Genomic DNA, 20836 nt, shown 5'->3' on the forward strand with positions numbered 1-20836 from the left:
TTAAAAAAACTCATGAAATCTATGCAGCCTATTCAATCACTTTCTATAGCTACTCTTTACAGGCCTCCTGTGCCTTATACAGCATTCCTCAGTGAGTTTCCTGAATTACTATTGGACCTTGAAGTCATGGCAGATATTCACATTTTTGGTGACTAATATTTACATGAAAAAGTCCACAGACCCATTTCAAAAGCTTTCATGGCCATCATCAACTTAATGCGTTTTGTCCAACGTGTTTCCGGACCTACGCATTGCCACAGTCATACTCTGGACCTAGTTTTGTCCCATGGAATAAATGTTTTTTCCTCATAATCCTGGACTATCGGACCACCATTTTATTATGTTTGCAATGGCAACAAATAATCTGCTCAGACCCCAACCAAGGATAATCAAAAGTGGTGCTATAAATTCTTGAACAACCCAAAGATTCCTAGATGTCCATCCAGACTCCCTCCACCTACCCAAGGAAGTCGGAGTACAAAAGTCGGTTAACCTCCTAACTGAGGATCTTAATTTAACCTTGCATAATACCCTAGATGCAGTCACACCCTTAAAATAAAAAAACATTTGTCACAAGAAATTTGCTCCCTGGTTTACAGAAAATACCTGAGCCCTGAAGCAAGCTTCCCGAAAATTGGAACGGAAATGGTGCTCCACCAAACTAGAAGTTTTCCGACTGGCTTGGAAAGACTGTACCGTGCAATATCGAAGAGCCCTCAGTGCTGCTCGATCATCCTATTTTTCCAAACTAATTGAGGAGAATAAGAACTCAAATGTAGCATAAGAACTAAGAAGCAGCATTCAACAAGAGAGGATAGCTTTCACTTCAGCAGTGATAAATTCATGAAATTCTTTGATGAAAAGATCATGATCATCAGAAAGCAAATTACAGACACCACTTTGAATCTGCGTATTTCTCCAAAGCTCAGATGTCCTGAGACTACACAGAACTGCCAGGACCTAGGATCAATAGAGGCACTCAACATTTTTGATCCTGTCTCTCTTGACACATTCATGAAAATAGTCATGGCCTCTAAACCTTCAAGCTGTATACTGGACCCCATTCTAACTAAACTACTGAAAGAGCTACTGCCTGTGCTTGGACCTCCTATGTTGAACATAATAAATGGCTCCCTATCCTCCGGATGTGTACCAAACTCACTAAAAGTGGCAGTAATAAAGCCTCTCTTGAAAAAGCCTAACCTTGACCCGGAATCTTTGTTTAAAACTATTGGCCAATATTGAATTTCTCATACCTCTCAAAAACGGTTGAAAAAGCTGTTACTCGGGAACTCACTGCCTTCCTGAAGACAAATAATACATCGAAATGCTTCAGTTTGCTTTTAGAGCCCATCATAGCACTCAGACAGCACTCTGCCAAATGCATTTGTTAGTTTCGCCATCCCTCAAGGTTCCATTTTAGTACCACTATTGTTTTCACTATATATTCTACCTCTCGGTGATGTCATTCGGAAACACAATGTCAACTTTCACGGCTATGCGGATGACACACAGCCATACGTTTCGATGAAACATGATGAAGCCCCAAAATTGCCTACCCTGGAAACCTGTTTTTCAAACATAAGGAAGTGGACAGAGGCAAATGTTTTACTTTTAAACTCGGAAAAAACAGAGATGCTAGTTTTAGGTTCCAATAAACAAAGAGATCTGCTGTTGGATCTGACAATTAATCTTGATGGTTGTACAGTCATCTCAAATAAAACTGTGCACCCTGATTTCTCCTTTGATGAACAAATCAAGAATATTTCAATGATAGCTTTTTTCCATCTTTGTGACATTTCAAAAATCATTTACTTTTTGTCCAGAAATTATGCAGAAAAGCTAATCAATGTTTTTGTCACTTCTAGATTAGACGACTGCAATGCTCTACTCTCCGGCTACCGGATAAAGCACTAAATAACTTCAGTTAGCGCTAAACACGGCTGCTAGAATCGGCTGCAGGCCTCCTTATTGTCCCTAGAATTTATACAGCTGGAGGCAGGGCTTTCTCCTATAGAGCTCCATTTTTATGGAATGATCTGCCTATCCATGTGAGAGATGCAGACTCGGTCTCAATCTTTAAGTCTTTACTGAAGACTCATCTCTTCTGTAGGTCCTATGATTGAGTGTAGTCAGGCCCAGGGGTGCGAAGGTGAACAGCAAGGCACTGGAGCGACAAACTGCCCTTGCCGTCTCTGCCTGGCCGGCTCCCCTTTCTCCACTGGGATTCTTTGCCTCTGACCCAGTGACTAGTGACTGGCTTACTAGTGTTCTTCCATGCCGTCCCTCTGAGGGGTGAGTCACTTGAGTGGGTTGAGTCACAGACGTGATCATCCTGTCTGGGTTTCCGCCACCCGGGCTCGTGCGGTGGAGGAGAACTTTGTGGGGTGTATTCAGCCTTGTCTCAGGGTAGTAGGTTGGTGGTCTGTTGATATCCCTCTAGTGGTGTGGGGGCTGTGCTTTGGCAAAGTGGGTGGGGGCTATATCCTGCCTGTGAGGGTATCATCGGACCAGGCTCCAGTGTCCCCTGACCCACCCGTCTCAGTCTCCAATATCTATGCTGCAATATTCTATGTGCCGGGGGGCTAGGGTCAGTTTGTTATATCTGGTGTATCTGATGTCCTGTATGAATTTAAGTTTGTTCCTTCTAATTCTCTCTCTCCCTCTCAAAGGACCAACGCCCTAGGATCATGCCTCAGGACTACCTGGCCTTATGACTCCTGGCTGTCCCCAGTCCACCTGGTGCTGCTGCTCCAGTTTCAACTGTTCTGCCTGCTTCTAGGGAACCCTGATCTGTTCACCAACGTGCTTCCTTGTCCCGGACTTGCTGTTTTCGAATCTCGCTCTCTACCGCTCCTGCTTTCTCAACCTCTGAATGCTCAGATATGAAAAGCCAACTAACATTTACTCCTCAGGTACTGACTGACCTGTTGCACCATCTACAACCACTGTGATTATTATTTGACCCTGCTGGTCATCTATGAATGTTTGAACATCTTGAAGAACAATCTGGCTTTAAATGGCCATGTACTATTATAATCTCTACCTGGCACAGAAAGAAGAGGACTGGCCAATGAGCCTCATTCCTCTCTAGGTTTCTTCCCAAGTTCCTGCCTTTCTAGGGACATTTTCCCAGCCACCGTGCTTCTACATCTGCAATGCTTGCTGTTTGAGGTTTTAGGCTGGTTTTCGGTATTGCACTTTGTGATGTCTGCTGATGTAAAAAGGGCTTTATAAATAAATGTGATTGATTGTACTTTGCTCCGTTCATCTTTCCCTCGATCCTGACTAGTCTCCCAGTCCCTGTCGCTGAAAAACATCCCCACAGCATTTGTTGGTACCCTTCCCCAGATCTGTGCCTCGACACAATCCTGCCTCGGAGCCCTACGAACTATTCCTTCGACCTAATGGCTTGGTTTTTGATTTGTCATGCACTTTCAACTGTGGGAACTTATACAGAAAGGTATGTGCCTTTCCAAATCATGTCCAATTAATTGAATTTACCACAGGTGGACTCCAATCAAGTTGTAGAAACATCTCATGGATGATCAATGGAAACAGGATGCACCCCAGCTCAATTTCGAGTCTCATCGCAAATGGTCTGAATACTTACGTAAATAAGGTATTTCTGTTTTTAATTTTAATAGATTTGCAAACATTTCTAAAAACCTGTTTTTGCTTTGTCATTATGGGGTATTGTGTGTAGATTGATGAGGAAATTGTTTCATTTAATCAATTTTAGAATAAGGCTGTAATGTAACAAAATGTGGAAAAAAGGAAGGGATCTGAACACATTCCGAATGTACTGTGTGTGTGTGTATGTATATATATATATATGTATATATCCACATATACACATACACACATATATATATATATACATATATACATACATATATATGTATACTTATATACATATACATATATATGTATACATATATACATATATACATACATATATATATACATATATACATATATACATATATACACACACACACATACATACACATATATATACATACATACATACAGTACCAGTCAAAAGTTTGAACACACCAACTCATTCAAGGGATTTTCTTTATTTGTACTATTTTCTGGTATGTTATCCAGCCTTTGTTGCCATTAATGCTAGTTAGACCAGCAGAGGGCATCTTTGGGAAGCATGTAACTTTTTGTGATATTGCCGGTAGTAGAGAATTTAATTAATATGATTAATATTATGGGGTTTTTCTATTCCAAGAAAAAAAAAACTCAGGGTTTCCTTTAGGAAAATATGGTGCTGTACAACGTGATCGTTTCCACACTAATTGTAGGCTAACCAATACCCAAACAGAGATTCAGTGAAAATAAAAAATCAAATTGATTTATCAAGACCAGTCCCCATGCTTGTCTCAGAGCATCATAGAACGGTGTTGAAATAGTTGACCACACGTTTGTAGGCTATTGTTTCAAATTCTATTATAACAATTGGATGACTTTGGGTGTTCCATTAAGACATCTTAAAAGAACTCCACCACAGAGAAAGGAGCCTTGAATAATTAAACATGTCGGTAAAATACTGTTAGACTTGGGGATTATGGTCACGGACAGTGCTATTCGCCTGTGTCAAAGTCCAGGAAAATGAACAGGTACAGTAATACTGTAAAGTAGGTCTAATAATGCTAAAACTAATGTTTAAATAAATAGAGACGGTTGGTCTTTAACTGTATGCTGCACATTTGTACATTGTATTCCATTTCCAGCGAGACTGTTAAAATCAACTCACTGATGGTTGAAGATGATGAGCGACTGGCACATTTTTATTTGACCTTTATTTAACTAGGCAAGATCAGTTAAGAACAAATTCTTATTTTCAATGATGGCCTAGGAACAGTGGGTTAACTGCCTGTTCAGGGGCAGAACGACAGATTTGTACCTTGTCAGCTCGGGGTTTTGAACTTGCAACCTTCCAGTTACTAGTCCAAAGCTCTAACCACTAGGCTACCCTGCAGTCTGGAATCTGCTGGCATCACAGTACAACATCAACATCGCTCTAATCAATCAGAAGACAGTTGAATAAACTTAAGTGGACTTATGGAAAGGCTCTGTAACACATATTGTATGTCAGGGTTCATCAACTAGGTTTGGCCACAGGACAATTTTTTTTCTGAGACGATACTCAGCTGGCCAGAACATAATATGTATATAATATTAGCATAATTAATTGGCCTACACTACATATTTAACATGTTTAACACATATGATTAGTACATAATAAATTCAGTGACAATAAGATAATGTTGATCTGATTACGCTCATAACATCACTGTCTCTTTTCAATTATTATTTTTTGTCTCCGTGCGTGATTGGTGGGGAAAAACACGTCTACAGTATGTAGCTTATTGTAGGCTACACTACAAAGTCAACATTTGTTCAGAAAAATTTGCTTAATAGCAAGACAAAAGGTCACTCTCAAAAAGTATCAAGAAGATAGGTAGATTATGAAACTCGAAGTTTCAGTGAAGAATGTACAGAGAGATATGCGTTCATCGCTCCATCTTTTCCCAATGCCAAGCCAGTGTGTCTTATTTGAAATGAAAATATTGCTGTTTGAATTACTTGCAATCTCAGACGTAATTCTGAATTGAAGCATTGAACTTTCAGTGGCCTTCCCGCCCATACAGAGGCCCGACGCAGAAACATTGAATCGTTAACTGCAAGCTGCAACCACAGCTTTTTTGGGGGAATAAATCTGCAGTTACAAGGAAGGGGGAAACAGCTGTGGACATGGTGGAGAAATTTGAGGCCTTTTACTAGGAAGCTTGAGTTGTTCGATTTGGAATTGTCATCTGGAAAGCTACTGCACTTCCGCACACTGAAGAAACGACAGGCTGGGGGACCAGACTGCAGCATTGTCACAGAGGTGATGGAAGATTCCATCGAGCATGGACAACTTATCCACCAGATTTGAAGACTACAGCATGCCCAAGGATATCATTGCGTTTGTACGTTATCCTCTCACAGTCCGCCCAGGTGGAGAATTTTCCTCCCTTGCTAAGAAAACAATATCTTCACTGGATGAGGCCACAATTCAAACTGAGCTGATTGAATTCCAGACATCGAGCCAAATCAGGGATGCGCTCAGGAGTGCCGAGTCCCTGTGTGTGTTGTGGGTGGCATGCTCAGAGGAATACAGTACAATAAAGAAACTTGCATTTTATGTGCTAACAATGTTTGGATTGACTTACACCTGTGAGTCCTTATTTTCCTTTATGAGCGCAATATAGAGTCATGACAGGAACCGGCTTTCACGTAAGTCATCAAAATCACATCCATCCATCAAACCAAACATCCACAAGATTGTGTCCGAGGGGAAATGCAACTTTTCTCATTGAATAAGTAACTTAGTGGCCTATATGACTGTATTTAGTAAATACTAATATTATTGTGAGAGCTTATCCAGGGATATTTACATTTCAAGCTGACAGTATGTTCTGTTTGTTCGGTCGTTACAGAGCTCGCTATCCCGACACAAACACTTTTTTCTGTTAAATTATTGTTTTATGTAGGATGCTATATTTTCGACGAGTTGCAATTGTAAGTAGGCCTAATAAAAAAAATCCTACTTCTATTAGGCTGTTAAGGCTCGTAGCCTACCTCAGCCAGTTAAGTTATTTTATATAGGTCTAGGCTCCAAGGAAATAGACTCAAATTAAGCCCTCTTGTTCTTTGTAAAGTCAAATTCAAATGAAGATTATTGATTATTGAATTGCTCGACTGGTGTAGGTTTTCTCCATCTGTTGGTGTTCAACACTTGCATAACAAGTTAGATAGATTTCCCGCACCAGGCACTGTTCATCTCCTATTGATTGCACTGCGGTTGCAGCTTTACGTTTCAGCAGCACAAAAGCTGCCTGCTTTGTTAGTTGACTGTCTCCTGCATTCTCTCTCATCATGAATGAAGTTAAAGTGTAACTTTTTTATTATTTAGGTACGGTGACTTCCTTCTGATGATTGCATTTAGGAGTATTTTTTATTTTATTTTTTATGAAAACAATTTATATAATTATTTTGGGGGACAAATAATATTGCCGCCAGTTGTTTCTAGAATTTAAATTGAACCTTTATTTAACTAGGCAAGAACTAAGAACACATTCTTATTTTCAATGATGGCCTACCCGTGAAAAACCCAGATGACGCTGGGCCAATTGTGCACAGCGCCACTCGGGAGCCATGACCAATATATATATATACACTGCTAAAAAAATAAAGGGACCACTAAAATAACACATCCTAGATCTGAATGAATAAAATATTCTTAAATACTTTTTGCTTTACATAGTTGAATGTGCTGACAACAAAAATCACGTAAAAATTATCAATGGAAATCAAATTGATCAACCCATGGAGGTCTGGATTTGGAGTCACTCTCAAAATTAAAGTGGAAAACAACACTACAGGCTGATCCAACTTTGATGTAATGTCCTTAAAACAAGTCAAAATGAGGCTCAGTAGTGTGTGTGGCCTCCGCGTGCCTGTATGACCTCCCTACAACGCCTGGGCATGCTCCTGATGAGGTGGCGGATGGTCTCCTGAGGGATCTCCTCCCAGACCTGGACTAAAGCATCCGCCAACTCCTGGACAGTCTGTGGTGCAACATGGCGTTGGTGGATGGAGCAAGACATGATGTCCCAGATGTGCTCAATTGGATTCAGGTCTGGGGAATGGGCGGGCCGGTCCATAGCATCAATTACTTCCTCTTGCAGGAACTGCTGACACACTCCAGCCACATGAGGTCCAGCATTGTCTTGCATTAGGAGGAACCCAGGGCCAACCGCACCAGCATATGGTCTCACAAGGGGTCTGAGGATCTCATCTCGGTACCTAATGGCAGTCAAGCTACCTCTGGCGAGCACATGGAGGGCTGTGCGGCCCCCCAAAGAAATGCCACCCCACACTATGACAGACCCACCGCCAAACCAGTCATGCTGGAGGATGTTGCAGGCAGCAGAACGTTCTCCACGGCTTCTCCAGACTGTCACGTCTGTCACATGTGCTCAGTGTGAACCTACTTTCATCTGTGAAGAGCACAGGGTGCCAGTGGCGAATTTGCCAATCTTGGTGTTCTCTGGCAAATGCCAAACGTCCTGCACGGTGTTGGGCTGTAAGCACAACACCTGTGGACGTCGGGCCCTCATACTACCCTCATGGAGTCTGTTTCTGACCGTTTGAGCAGACACATGCACATTTGTGGCCTGCTGGAGGTCATTTTGCAGGGCTCTGGCAGTGCTCCTCCTGCTCCTCCTTGCACAAAGGCGGAGGTAGCGGTGCTGCTGCTGGGTTGTTGCCCTCCTACGGCCTCCTCCACGTCTCCTGATGTACTGGCCTGTCTCCTGGTAGCGCCTCCATGCTCTGGACACTACGCTGACAGACACAGCAAACCTTCTTGCCACAGCTCGCATTGATGTGCCATCCTGGATGAGCTGCACTACCTGAGCCACCTGTGTGGGTTGTAGACTCCGTCTCATGCTACCACTAGAGTGAAAGCGCCGCCAGCATTCAAAAGTGACCAAAACATCAGCCATGAAGCATAGGAACTGAGAAGTGGTCTTTGGTCACCACCTGCAGAACCACTCCTTTATTGGGGGTGTCTTGCTTAATTGCCCATAATTTCCACCTGTTGTCTATTCTATTTGCACAACAGCATGTGAAATGTATTGTCAATCAGTGTTGCTTCCTAAGTGGACAGTTTGATTTCACAGAAGAGTGATTGACTTGGAGTTACATTGTGTTGTTTAAGTGTTCCCTTTATTTTTTTGAGCAGTGTATATATATTTTTCAAAACATTAACTATGTGCGTAGGTAGATGTGAAAGGTTGATAGAAATGATTTGAAGAGTTTTTTTTTTCACACCTACAGTAGCCGAGCTATTAGACTATCCTTTTGTAAAGGTTGAAGAGTCTATTGTCCTGCTAATAACCCATCCAAGAAACATTGTTTGCAGAATTCACAACCTGCTACGCTTGTGAAAAACATAATGCCTCCAGCTGTCCATCACTACTGTAAATAAAAACACAGAATATCTAAGGGGCTTTTATATAATTATAATGCAGAGTTAATAATAATAATACTTTTTCCCCCTTCCACTTGTTGAATGTTCCATTTGATATTTTTTTAAAATCAATTAATATATTTGAGTTTGAACACAATATTTGTTGTATTATTTTTCTGGTGGATTAAACAAAATAACAATATTTTGGAGATGATTTTGTTTTCAAATAACTGAACGTGAGCGATTGTAATCGGAATATAGGGAACAAGGCCATTCTTGAACATGGGGTGAGACATTCTTACTAATTTGCAAATAATGCCAGTTTGTCATTTAGAAAAATGTATTTTTGTTTTTAGAGGGAGAGAGACCAAAAGCCCACCGTGCCTATTTTTTGGACAAGGACATCCTGGCCGGCCAAACCCTCCCCTAACATGGACAACGCTGGGACAATTGTACGTCCCCTCATGGGTCTCCCGGTCATGGCCAGCATGGGTATAGAACCAGCATCTGTAGCAACGCAGATTACACTGTGATGCAGTGTCTTAGACTGCTGAGCCACTTGGGAGGCCCCATCCACAAAGTATTTCATGCTGATCAATTGCATTGCACAAAGTATCAAAATACTACTTAAACAGAGAAATTCAAATTCATTATTAGGAGATATGCTGGACCCTATGTCAGCGTTTTTTTTGGGACCACATCGTGTCTATTGTCCTGCTAATAGCCCTTGTGAAAAACGTGTGTTCGAAAACATTTTTCTCCCTTCCACTTGCCTCTTCCATTAATTTTGTATTTTTATCAAGGAATCCTGTACAGTATATGCTTTATCTGCCATTTCGCAGGTGCATGAGTTTGAGTTAAAAATCTCTTCCGAACAATTTAGTTAAGTGATAAGTATCATTGCCATTCCAAATAAAATGTTATATTTTTTGCTCAAATAATTTAGCAGGTCATTCTCCGCCTGAATCTCCGCCAATGACGTGACTCTCTGCCAATAATTACATTTAGAGGATTGGAGGATTCTAAATGTCAGCCTTTAAATGCTTTATTATCCAAATGTTTAAAGTGCGTGTGGGAGACGAAGAGAATGCATTTGTCTGTTAGGGCTTTCAGGAGGAACAGAAAATTGCGCGTCAATTCCATGCCATGGAATCACTTCCCAACTATTTTGCAATCTATGTCTCTCCGTCAATAATTACATTTAGAGGATTGGAGGATTCTAAAATAATATCTAAGGGGTCTTTTTTGTTTGGGCAAATCTGGTCTGTGAGTATATCTAATAATAATAATAATAATAATAATAATCGCTTTGTAAATAAGGATGCATTATGAAAGGATAATGTCATGTGCAAGAGACGGTGGGAGTATTGCTCATTTTAGAGACTATAATACCGTATCCACGGCATCCAGGTCAGGATAACCACAGAGAACTAACTGGAATATAATTACATAACATTTTTGTTTCTCTTAGAATAACCTTCTTCATCCTCATCATTCAATTTTGAAGCTGTGCACAATTATCCGTTTTTATTTGGTTTATATTGCTCATTCATTGTCAGGTATAGACACATTAGTGCATTTGGAACCAAGAGCATAATCAGTGCACTCACTCCCCCTTGTGGTTGGCTGGAGCAATGAAGCAGTCATTTTTTTTAACCTTTATTGTAGGGTATCATTCTAAACCACAAATTCCCGCGGTATAATCTCAAAACTTTTAATTGAGGAACCACTGAAGAAAATAAAGGAAAATCCTTGAATGAGTAGGTGTATCCAAACTTTTGACTGGGACTGTATATATATATATATATTATTTTATAAGTCAAAGGCGTGTCATGACACTCCTCAAATGTCATAGCTTGAAGCTGTGTTGCAAACGAGGAAACACTGTAAAGTACTTTCATTCTGAGCCTCCTTTCTAACAATGTATTCACTTAAGAGTTGACCTTCAATAGCAAGCACAAACACAGTCATGAAGGCAAAATATTTGAAATCACGAGATCAGGATTTAATTTTATCATGTTAGTTCGGCTAACAAAAGCATCGCAACATGTTGTGCCATGTGAAACTGAAAAATTACAGAGAGCTCCATACCAATGTTTAAACTGCAAAACAGAGAGACCTCTTACCTTCAGTGTCATCTGTCACTGGGGATTCAGAGGAATTGACCACTATTGTGGGAATGAGACATTTTCCAGTCTTCTGATTCACTTTTTGAAAGTCTCCATTTGGAGACAGCTTGGATTCCAAAGTATTCCTTTCCTTAAATATATCTACCTCCTCTCCATCTAAAGTAACACATGTCTGCCCATCCACTGCTTTGCTTAGAGATTCAGTAGACTTTTTTACATCCATATGTTCTTGTTTATTTTCTTCATCAAAATCTCCTGGAGAAACCCTATGGTCCATCTTTGTTACATGTTTCATGCCACCAACAATTGCAGTCTGTGAGAGAGAATCATCTCTAAACCTTGACACTTCCTTCTCTTTGTCCTCTCCAGTGTCCTCCTTTGATGTATGGAGATTGCTAGACATGATGACTTCATCTAGAACATGAACAGCAAATGGTAGAGATTCCTCTGAACAAACTAGGTCCTTCTTGGGTCTGGCCTCTTTGAAGATAGATGATTCATCAACAGGAACATGTTTGGCTATGGTGAGTATGTCCTGTGGTCCCTCTTGGTACTGAGGTTTCTCTACACATTTGAATGACTCAATGGTAGGCAAAGGTTCATTTCTCTGGAGAGAGTATGTATCCTCAAATGATAGCATTTCACTGTGGTTTTGGTCTGTTTGAAGTTCTTGGCTCTCTGTTGAAACATCTTGGTTTAGCCTAACATATTCCAGCCCCAGCATATCTTCATATTCAAGCTGAAATAGCTCCTTCTCATACTTGACCTCTGAAGATTGCATGCTATGAGGCCCCTCACTTTCTGAAACTACATCATCAGGTCTCCTGTTGTTGAACTTATCTTCTGATTGGGTCAGAGTGTCACCACTAGGTGGAGTCCCTGTGGTATTTGTCTTTCCATGGGTAAAGTTGACCTCTTTTGGCTTTGGCCTTATGTGGCTGCTCTGTGGCGAGATCTCAAAAGACAGAGTAGTGAGAGACTCATGCCCTGAATGCTCAACATCAAAACCAATGGTGCTATCCTCTGACCTATTATGTGTGTCAACCCTAGGCGATATCACTATTGTTTTAGTTGTTCCTATGGCCATCTCTGTGTCTTTTGGCTCGGCCTCTATGACGCTACTTTTGAACTCTGGTTGTGTCCATACATAGGGGTCTACATACATTGCAGAGCTGTTCCTCTCTGGATCATCCTTTATCTCAGGGGGAAACACCAGCTTTCTGCTAGACTTCAGATTCACAATAGTGTCCAGGGATTTGGTTGTTGGTTTGGTTTGAGGGCCGGGACTAGATACGTTGATAGGACGGAGCTGAGACTCAAGAACGACATTGGCAATATAAGCAGATTCTGTCTTGTTTTCTTGTCCAGGTTTCCTGTCTGGTGATTGGTGGACAGTGTCAGTTGTGCTAGAGTATGGCATCTCTTGATTTTGAGATGTAAATGGGTTGGTACATTTTTCCTCACTAGCAGGCCCCTCATGAGACCTGTAGAGTGGATGTTTCCATTCAGGAACATTAACCGTGGTGTTGTCTGTAACAAATGAAAAGTTCAAGTTTAGTTTAAGGTTGGCCTGTCGGGATAGGGTTCGGTGGATCCTTCCACAGCTGCTAAATATTTCATACTCACCAGTATCCACAGTGCTTTCCTCATTGCTAAGTTCCTGGTTAGCCTGAGGATCACAATTGTGTTATTATGTATCAACTCTTTGATTAAAGTGAAAGAAAGTTTTGTCTCAAATAATAATGCAATAAAAAAATACCTTTTCACGAAAAGATAGGTTGAGGAAACTTGTGTCTGGTGTCTGGCTATGAGTGGAAAAGAGAGATTGTAAGGAGTTGTACTCAAACATTAAGAATATAAGTACTTAATGTGCATATGCAGTACTTCAAATGTCAGTACAAGAATGAAAGGTGTAGAACTCTAAAAAAAAGTGTATATTTGGCTAAATTAAAATGTTTGAATGACAAATAGGTATTTCTTCAATATCAATTTTCAAAGCTTCATGCAATTGTTGAAAAGCCAGGTGATTTATTTAGTCAGTTGCATGCATAGATACAGTAATAGAATTGCGTGCACCAATACAGTAATTCCTTGCTTTCTAAGCTAAAACAAATCATTGAGTAAAATAAATCTAATGGCCATCTGAGCTATTTGCGTTGAGCCCCCCTTCTTGTTTTTACAATGCTGCTACTCGCTATTATCAATGCACAGTCCCTTTAACCCTACCTACATGTACAAATTACCTCGACTAGCCTGTACCCCCGCACATTTACTTGGTACCTGTACCCCCTGTATAAAGCCTCATTATTGTTATTTTGTAACTTTTTACTTTAGTTTATTTAATAAATATTTTCTTAAAACTGCTGTTGGTTAAGGGCTTGTAAGTAAGGATTTCCCTGTTGTATTCGGCGCATGTGACAAATATGATTTGATTTGATAATACCTTGCAGTAACAGTAAAAGTTATTCTGTGGCATAGAAAAACCAAGCCATGAAGCATAATTATGTAATACCAGCACAGAAGTCTTCTGAAGCATTTATTGCCAGAAGTTTGCTCTTCTAACACATTTCTCTTCTATTAGGAGATAGCAATTCACTGTTCAATGCTTAAGCCTCTGCAATGTGTATGTTTGTATTCCCTGTGTGACCAGAAATCTAGATATTGTAGGCTACTCTGAGAATAAACTTACATCTCAGAAGCCTTGGTTTGAGGGTCCTTATTCTCCCTTTCTCCTTCTTTGTTTTCTGTTTGTCCGACATCGCTGAAAGTGCTAGTCCTAAAGGCTAAGAAGCAGACAACGATCACTCAGATTATTTATCTTCGGTCAGACCATCCCTCTGTATGAATAATATAACTAGTCTTTATCCTTCTCTCTGAGGAGTGACAGTGGGAGATGACTGACAAAGGCGTTAAAGTCAGAATATGGAAAATACGAATTATTCTTTCATTGATTGAGAGTGTAATTATTTAACTGATTAATTCATGGTAATCGGTACAAAATCTATACCTGTTGGCTTCTTTCTCCTCATTGAAGACCTGAGAACTTCTGTCACGTCTGACTGTCGTCCATAGCGACGAGTCCGGAGCTCTTCAAACCACTGCCCGGTCATAACTTTGAGCTTTTTAGGGTCAGGAATGGAGATTTGTAGACGACTGCCACCAATAGACAATAAAGTAGATGGAAAAGTAGTAAATGAAAAGCCTGATTATTTTAGTAAATATTCCAACAAAAATGTTGGCCTCTTAATTATCATGAATCTACTGCAATGTAAATCTTGTCAAATATGTAGATGTTTTATATGTTCAAATCAGCTCTTAAATTTGGGCTGAAGGGCTAAATATAACAGGTGAACAGTACTAATTTCAAGTAATCTATACTGAACAAAAACATAAACACAACATCCAACAATTTGAACAATTTTACTGAGTTACAGTTCATATAAGGAAATCAGTCAATTGAAATCAATTCTTTAGGTCCTAATCTAAGGATTTTCCATGACTGGGCATGGGCACAGCAATGGGTGGGCCTGGGAGGGCATAGGCCCACCGCTGGGGAGCCAGGCTTAGCCAATCAGAATTAGTTTTTCCACCACAAAAGGGCTTTATTACAGACAGAAATACTCCTCAGTTTCATCAGCTGTCCGGGTGGCTGGTCTCAGATGATCAAGCAGGTGAAGAAACTGGATGTGAATGTGCTGGGCTGGTGTGGTTACACTTGGTCTACAATTGTGAGGCCTGTTGGACGTTCTGCCAAATGATCTAAAACGACGTTGGAGGCTTAAGGTAGAGAAAATAACTACATTATCTGGCATCAACTCTGGTTGACATTCCTGCAGTCAGCATTGCTATTTGCATGTTCACTCAAAACTTGAGACTTCTGTGGCATTGTGTTATGTGACAAAACTGGCCTCTTATTGTCCTCAGCACAAGGTGCACCTGTGTAATGATCAAGCTGTTTAATCAGCTTCTTGATATGCCACACCTGTCAGGTGGATGATTATCTTGGCAAAGGATAAATGCTCAGTAAGAGGGAGGTAAACAAATGTGTGAGTATTGAACAGATCTGCACCTTATTTCAGCTCATGAAACATGGGACCAACACTACATCTTGCGTTTTTATTTTTGTTAAGTATAATTCCAAATATGTATTTAACTGCATTGAGATACACTATACAGTGCATTCAGAAATTATTCAAACCCCTTGACTTCCTCCACATTTCGTTACGTTACAACTTTATTCTAAAAATGATTAAAAATCTATATAATTCTCATCAATCTACACACAATATTCTATCATGACGAAGCAAACACAGCTTTAACTTTTTTTGCAAATAAAAAAGCTTTATAAACAGAAATACATTATTTACATAAGCATTTAGACCCTTTGCTACGAGACTCATTTCCAGACTCGTTTTCAGGATGTACACCTGTTGTAAATTCAATTGATTTTACAAGATTTGGAAAGGCACACACCTGATTTTATACAGTTGAAGTAGGAAGCTTACATAATGTATTGTTACCTGTGTATGAGGAGGAATAATAATGACGGTTTATGCCCTGCTATTGTTTTAATTTGGATTTTATTTTTGTACCCAAATATACTTTATTTTGTGGAGCAGTGGCTACCTTAGCCAAATACATTTAAACTTAGTTTTTCCCAATTCCTGAAATTTAATCCTAGTAAAATGTCCCTGTTTTAGGTCAGTTAGGATCACCACTTTATTTTAAGAATGTGAAATGTCAGAATGTCATATTCTTCACATTCCTAGTGGGTCAGAAGTTTACATACACTCAATTAGTATTTGGTAGCATTGCCTTTAAGTTGTTTAACTTGGGTCAAACGTTTCAGGTAGCCTTCCACAAGATTCCCACAATAAATTGGGTGAATTCTGGCCAATTCCTCCTGACAGAGCTGATGTAACTGAGTCAGGTTTGTAGGCCTCCTTGCTCACATGCTTTTTCAGTTCTGCCCACAAATGTACAGGATTGAGGTCAGGGCTTTGTGATGGCTCCTCCAATACCTTGACTTTGTTGTCCTTAGGCCATTTTGCCACAACTTTGGAAGTATGCTTGGGGCCATTGTTCATTTGGAAGACGCATTTGCAACCAAGCTTTAACTTCCTGACTGATGTCTTGAGATGTTGCTTCAATATTTCCACATAAATGTCCTATCCTCATGATGCCATCTATTTTGTGAAGTGCACCAGTCCCTCCTGCAGCAAAGCACCCCAACAACATGATGCTGCCACCCCCGTGCTTCACGGTTGGGATGGTGTTCTTCGGCTTGCAAGCATCCCTCTTTTTCCTCCAAACATAAATGGTGGTCATTATGGCAAAACAGTTATATTTGTGTTTCATCAGACCAGAGGACATTTCTCCAAAAAGTACGATCTTTGTCCCGATGTGCAGTTGCAAACCGTAGTGTGGCTTTTTTATGGCGGTTTTGGAGCAGTGGCTTTTTCCATGCTGAGCGGACTCTCAGGGTAAGTCGATATAGGACTCGTTTTACTGTGGATGTAGATACTTTTGTACCCGTTTCCTCCAGTATCTTCACAAGGTCCTTTGCTGTTGTTCTGAGATTGATTTGCACTTCTCGCACCAAAGTACGTTCATCTCTAGGAGACAGCACGCGTCTCCTTCCTGAGAGGTATGACGGCTGGTCCCATGGTGTTTATACTTGCATATTATTGTTTGTACAGATGAACGTGGTACATGAAGGCGTTTGGAAATTGCTCCCAAGGATGAACCAGACTTGCGGAGGTCTACAATCTTTTTTCTAAGGTCTTGGCTGATTTCTTTTGATTTTCCCATGATGTCAAGCAAAGAGACACTGAGTCAATTAGCCTATCAGAAGCTTCTAAAGCCATGACATCATTTTCTGCAATTGTCCAAGCTGTTTAAAAGGCACAGTAAATTTAGTGTATGTAAACTCTGACCCACTGGAATTGTGATACAATGAATTATAAGTGAAATAATCTGTCTGTAAACAATTGTTGGAAAAATTACTTGTGTCATGCACAAAGTAGATGTCCTAACCGACTTGCCAAAACTATAGTTTGTTAACAAGAGATTTGTAGAGTGGTTGAAAAACGAGTTTTAATGACTCCTACATAAGTGCATGTAAACTTCCAACTTCAACTGTAAGGTCCCACAGTTGACAGTGCATGTTTGCACAACAACCAAGCCATGAGGTCGAAGGAATTGTCCATAGAGCTCCGAGTCAGGATTGTGTCGAGGCACAGATTTTGGGAAGGGTACCAAAACATTTCTGCAGCATTGAAGGTCCACAAGAACACATTGGCCTCCATTATTCTTAAATGGAAGAAGATTGGAACCATCAAGAATCTTGCTAGAGCTGGCCGCCAGGCCAAACTGAGCAATCGGGGGAAAAGGGCCTTGTTCAGGGACGTGAACGATAACCCAATGGTCACTCTGACAGAGCTCCAGAGTTCCTCTGTGGAGATGAAAGAACCTTCCAGAAGGACAAACATCTCTGCAATACAGCACCAATCAGGCATTTATGGTAGAGAGGCCAGATGGAAACCACTCCACAGCAAGAGACACAAGACAGCCTGCTTCTAGTTTGCCAAAGTGCACCTAAAGGACTCTAAGACCATGAAAATCAAGATTGAACACTTTGGTCTGAATGCCAAGGGTCACGTCTGGAGGTAACCTTGTACCATCCCTACAATGAAGCATGGTGGTGGCAGCATCATGCTGTGGGGATGTTTTTCCATCGGCAGGGACTGGAGAGACTAGTCAGGATTAAGGGAAAGATGAACGGAGCAAAGTTCAGAGAGATCCTTGATGAAAACCTGCTCCAGAGCACTCAGGACCCCCAGGCTGGTGCGAAGGTTCACCTTCCAACTGGATAAAGACCCTAAGCACACAGCCAAGACAACAGAGGAGCTTTGGGACAAGTATCTGAATGCCCTTGAATAGCCCAGCCAGAGGCCAGACTTGATCCCTGGAGAGACCTGAAATAGCTTGAGAGGATCTGCAGAGAAAAATGGGAGAAACTCCCCAAATACGGGTGGGAAAAGTCAATGGGTCTGAATGCTTTCCGAATGTACTGTATATACAAAAGTATGTGGCCACCACTTCAAATTAGTGCATTCTGCTATTTCAGCCACACCCGTTGCTGACAGGGGTATAAAATCGAACACACAGCCCTGCAATTTCCATTGACAAACATTGGCAGTAGAATGTCTCATACTGAAGAGCTCAGTGACTTTCAGCGTGGCATCATAGGATGCCACCTTTCCAACAAGTCAGTACGTCAAATATTTGCCCTGCTAGAGCTGCCCTGGTCAACTGTAAATGCTGTTATTGTGAAGTGGAAACGTCTAGGAGCAACAACGGCTCAGCCACGAAGTGGTTGGACACACAAGCTCACAGAATAGAACGGTCAATTGCTGAAGTGCATAACGCGTAAAAATTGTCTGTCCTCGGTTGCAACACTCACGGAAGAGAATTGGAATGGGAATTTCATTGTACTTCCTGAAATGACTGGAATTTAAATGGAATTGACCCCAACTCTGCTATCTAGCCTAGGCCTATGCTGTATTTATATTTGAATGCATACTTCCTCAGGATGCAACATCATCACCAGAACTGTTCGTCGGGAGCTTCATGACATGGGTTTCCATGGCAGAGCAGCCTAAGATCCCCATGCGCAATGCCAAGAGTCAGCTGGAGTGATCTAAAACTTTACCGCCTTTGGACTCTGGAGCACTGGAAACACGTTCTCTGGAGTGATGAATTGCGCTTAACCATCTGGAAGTCCGACCGACTAATCTGGGTTTGGAGGATGCCAGGAGAACACTACCTGATCTGTGGCTGTTTTTCATAGTTCGGGCTAGGCCCCTTAGTTCCAGTGAAGGGAAATCGTATAGCTACAGCATACAATGATGATTCTGTGCCTCCAACTTTGTGGAAACAGTTTAGCGAAGGCCCTTTCCTGCTTCAGCATGACAATGCCCCCGTGCACAAAGCGAGGTCCATACAGAAATGGTTTGTCGAGATACAGTAGATGTGGAAGAACTTGACTGGCCTGCACAGAGCCCTGACTTCAACCCCATCGAACACCTTTGGAATGCCGACTGCGAGCCAGGCCTAATCGCCGAACATCAGTGCCCGAGCACAACATTAACTATCATGAAATAGGGAATGTTCCTTCTCAGCATGTATGCGAACCAACAATATCAAGACATTTATTGCCATCAAGGCCAAAAATTAATTACCGTATGCGTCCAGTCTCTCGCTTCCTGAGGTTGTCATCTCGCTGAAGCACCTGTCGGATTGCCAATTCCTCATCTGTGGACAGATGACTCAGGTCCAGAAGCTCCAATAAATCCTTTGTGGACTTCATCATGACATGAAGTTTATGTCAGTTTGACACTTCCAAAAAAAGCTGTAATTCCAAAAGAGTTCCAAAGATACAAATGAGGAGAAAAAGGAGTTTTGTTTTCAGTCTTCACACACTTGTGAATGTAAATAAAAAAGGGTGCCAAACCGGTTAATCTAGTTTGAGGTAAGAGGAAAAACACATTGACTGATGAAAGGTGAAAGTATGATATATATTCTTTACATGTCCCAAAGAATTCTCAATTTAAAACAGCTAATCTAATGAGGGGACACGCAGCCACTGAGTTCCAACACACATACCAAAGTGTTTGGCCGAACTGGCAAGGAATGATGTAATAATGTAAACAGTGAACGGTCCTTTGTCAATGAGAGTCGTGTTAATGATTTACAGTGCAAAGCCATTGTCCAGGGAGAAATGCTGTGGGCACTAGGAGCACAGATGTTTTGTCAATAATGTCAAGGTTTTAGAATCTAAGGAGAAGTAAAAAATGAATTACTTATCCAGTCTGTTTCCCAGCGTAATGAAAGCTATGGGCAACTTTGTATCAAGGCTTCACTAATGAACAATTTCAGCAACCTTTTCCATTAACACTGAGAAGGGTTTAGCCTTGTTGCAGAGTGAACACCCTGAACTAATGCTTGGGTAAATCATTGTCATTGCTTTAGGAAAACCCAACCTCAAGACATAGTGGAATTGTTTACAGACAGACACACCTCATTCTTGTGGAAACATACAAGTCATGTGTTCTGACACACCCTATCAAACTGAAACCTGATATATTTACTTTTTTCTAAGGAGGGACAATTTATTTATTTACGATCATCCCATAGTGAGCAATACACTGACTGAGTATACAAAACATTAGGAACACCTGCTCTTTCCATGCCATAGACTGACCAGGTGAATCTAGGTGAAAGCTATAATCCCTTATTGATGTCATATGTTAAATCCATTTCAATCAGTGTAGATAAAGGGGAGGAGACAGGTCAAAAAATGATTATTAAGCCTTGAGACAATTGTAGGTGTGCCATTGAGAGTGTAAAATGGCAAGACAAAAGATTTCAGTGCCTTTCAAAAACTGCAAAGCTGCAGTTTTTTTAATGCTCAACAGTTGTGTATTAAAAATGTTCCTTTCGACACATGTGACATGTGGTTCCGGAGTTCTAAATTGAGCAGCTGCTGAAAAATGAGCTCCTGTATATATTGAGATTTAAATGTTTTTTTAGAGTGAAGTACATCGAAAAAAATCAAGAGAAAACTGCAAGACTCAATAGAAGACAAAACAAGGAACAAACCAAAAAAGAC

At 40.8% G+C, this 20836-nt stretch overlaps 1 protein-coding gene across 1 annotated transcript in view; it reads right to left on the reverse strand.

Moving 5' to 3' along the window:
• Positions 1-19860, reverse strand: part of si:ch211-266g18.6 (synaptotagmin-like protein 2) — a 49155-nt gene extending 29295 nt beyond the window's left edge. Inside the window, exons 1-6 of the mRNA XM_035752745.2 lie at positions 19407-19860; positions 14171-14316; positions 13853-13946; positions 12923-12968; positions 12790-12832; positions 11161-12693 (exon numbers count right to left, since the gene is read on the reverse strand). Coding sequence (XP_035608638.1) covers positions 11161-12693; positions 12790-12832; positions 12923-12968; positions 13853-13946; positions 14171-14316; positions 19407-19537 — 1993 coding nt within the window. The 5' untranslated portion in view covers positions 19538-19860. The remainder of the gene's footprint in view (positions 1-11160; positions 12694-12789; positions 12833-12922; positions 12969-13852; positions 13947-14170; positions 14317-19406) is intronic.
• Between the last annotated feature and the right edge of the window lie 976 nt (positions 19861-20836).

Source organism: Oncorhynchus keta, chromosome 35 (genome assembly GCF_023373465.1).
Source record: "Oncorhynchus keta strain PuntledgeMale-10-30-2019 chromosome 35, Oket_V2, whole genome shotgun sequence".
Classification (NCBI taxonomy): domain Eukaryota; kingdom Metazoa; phylum Chordata; class Actinopteri; order Salmoniformes; family Salmonidae; genus Oncorhynchus; species Oncorhynchus keta.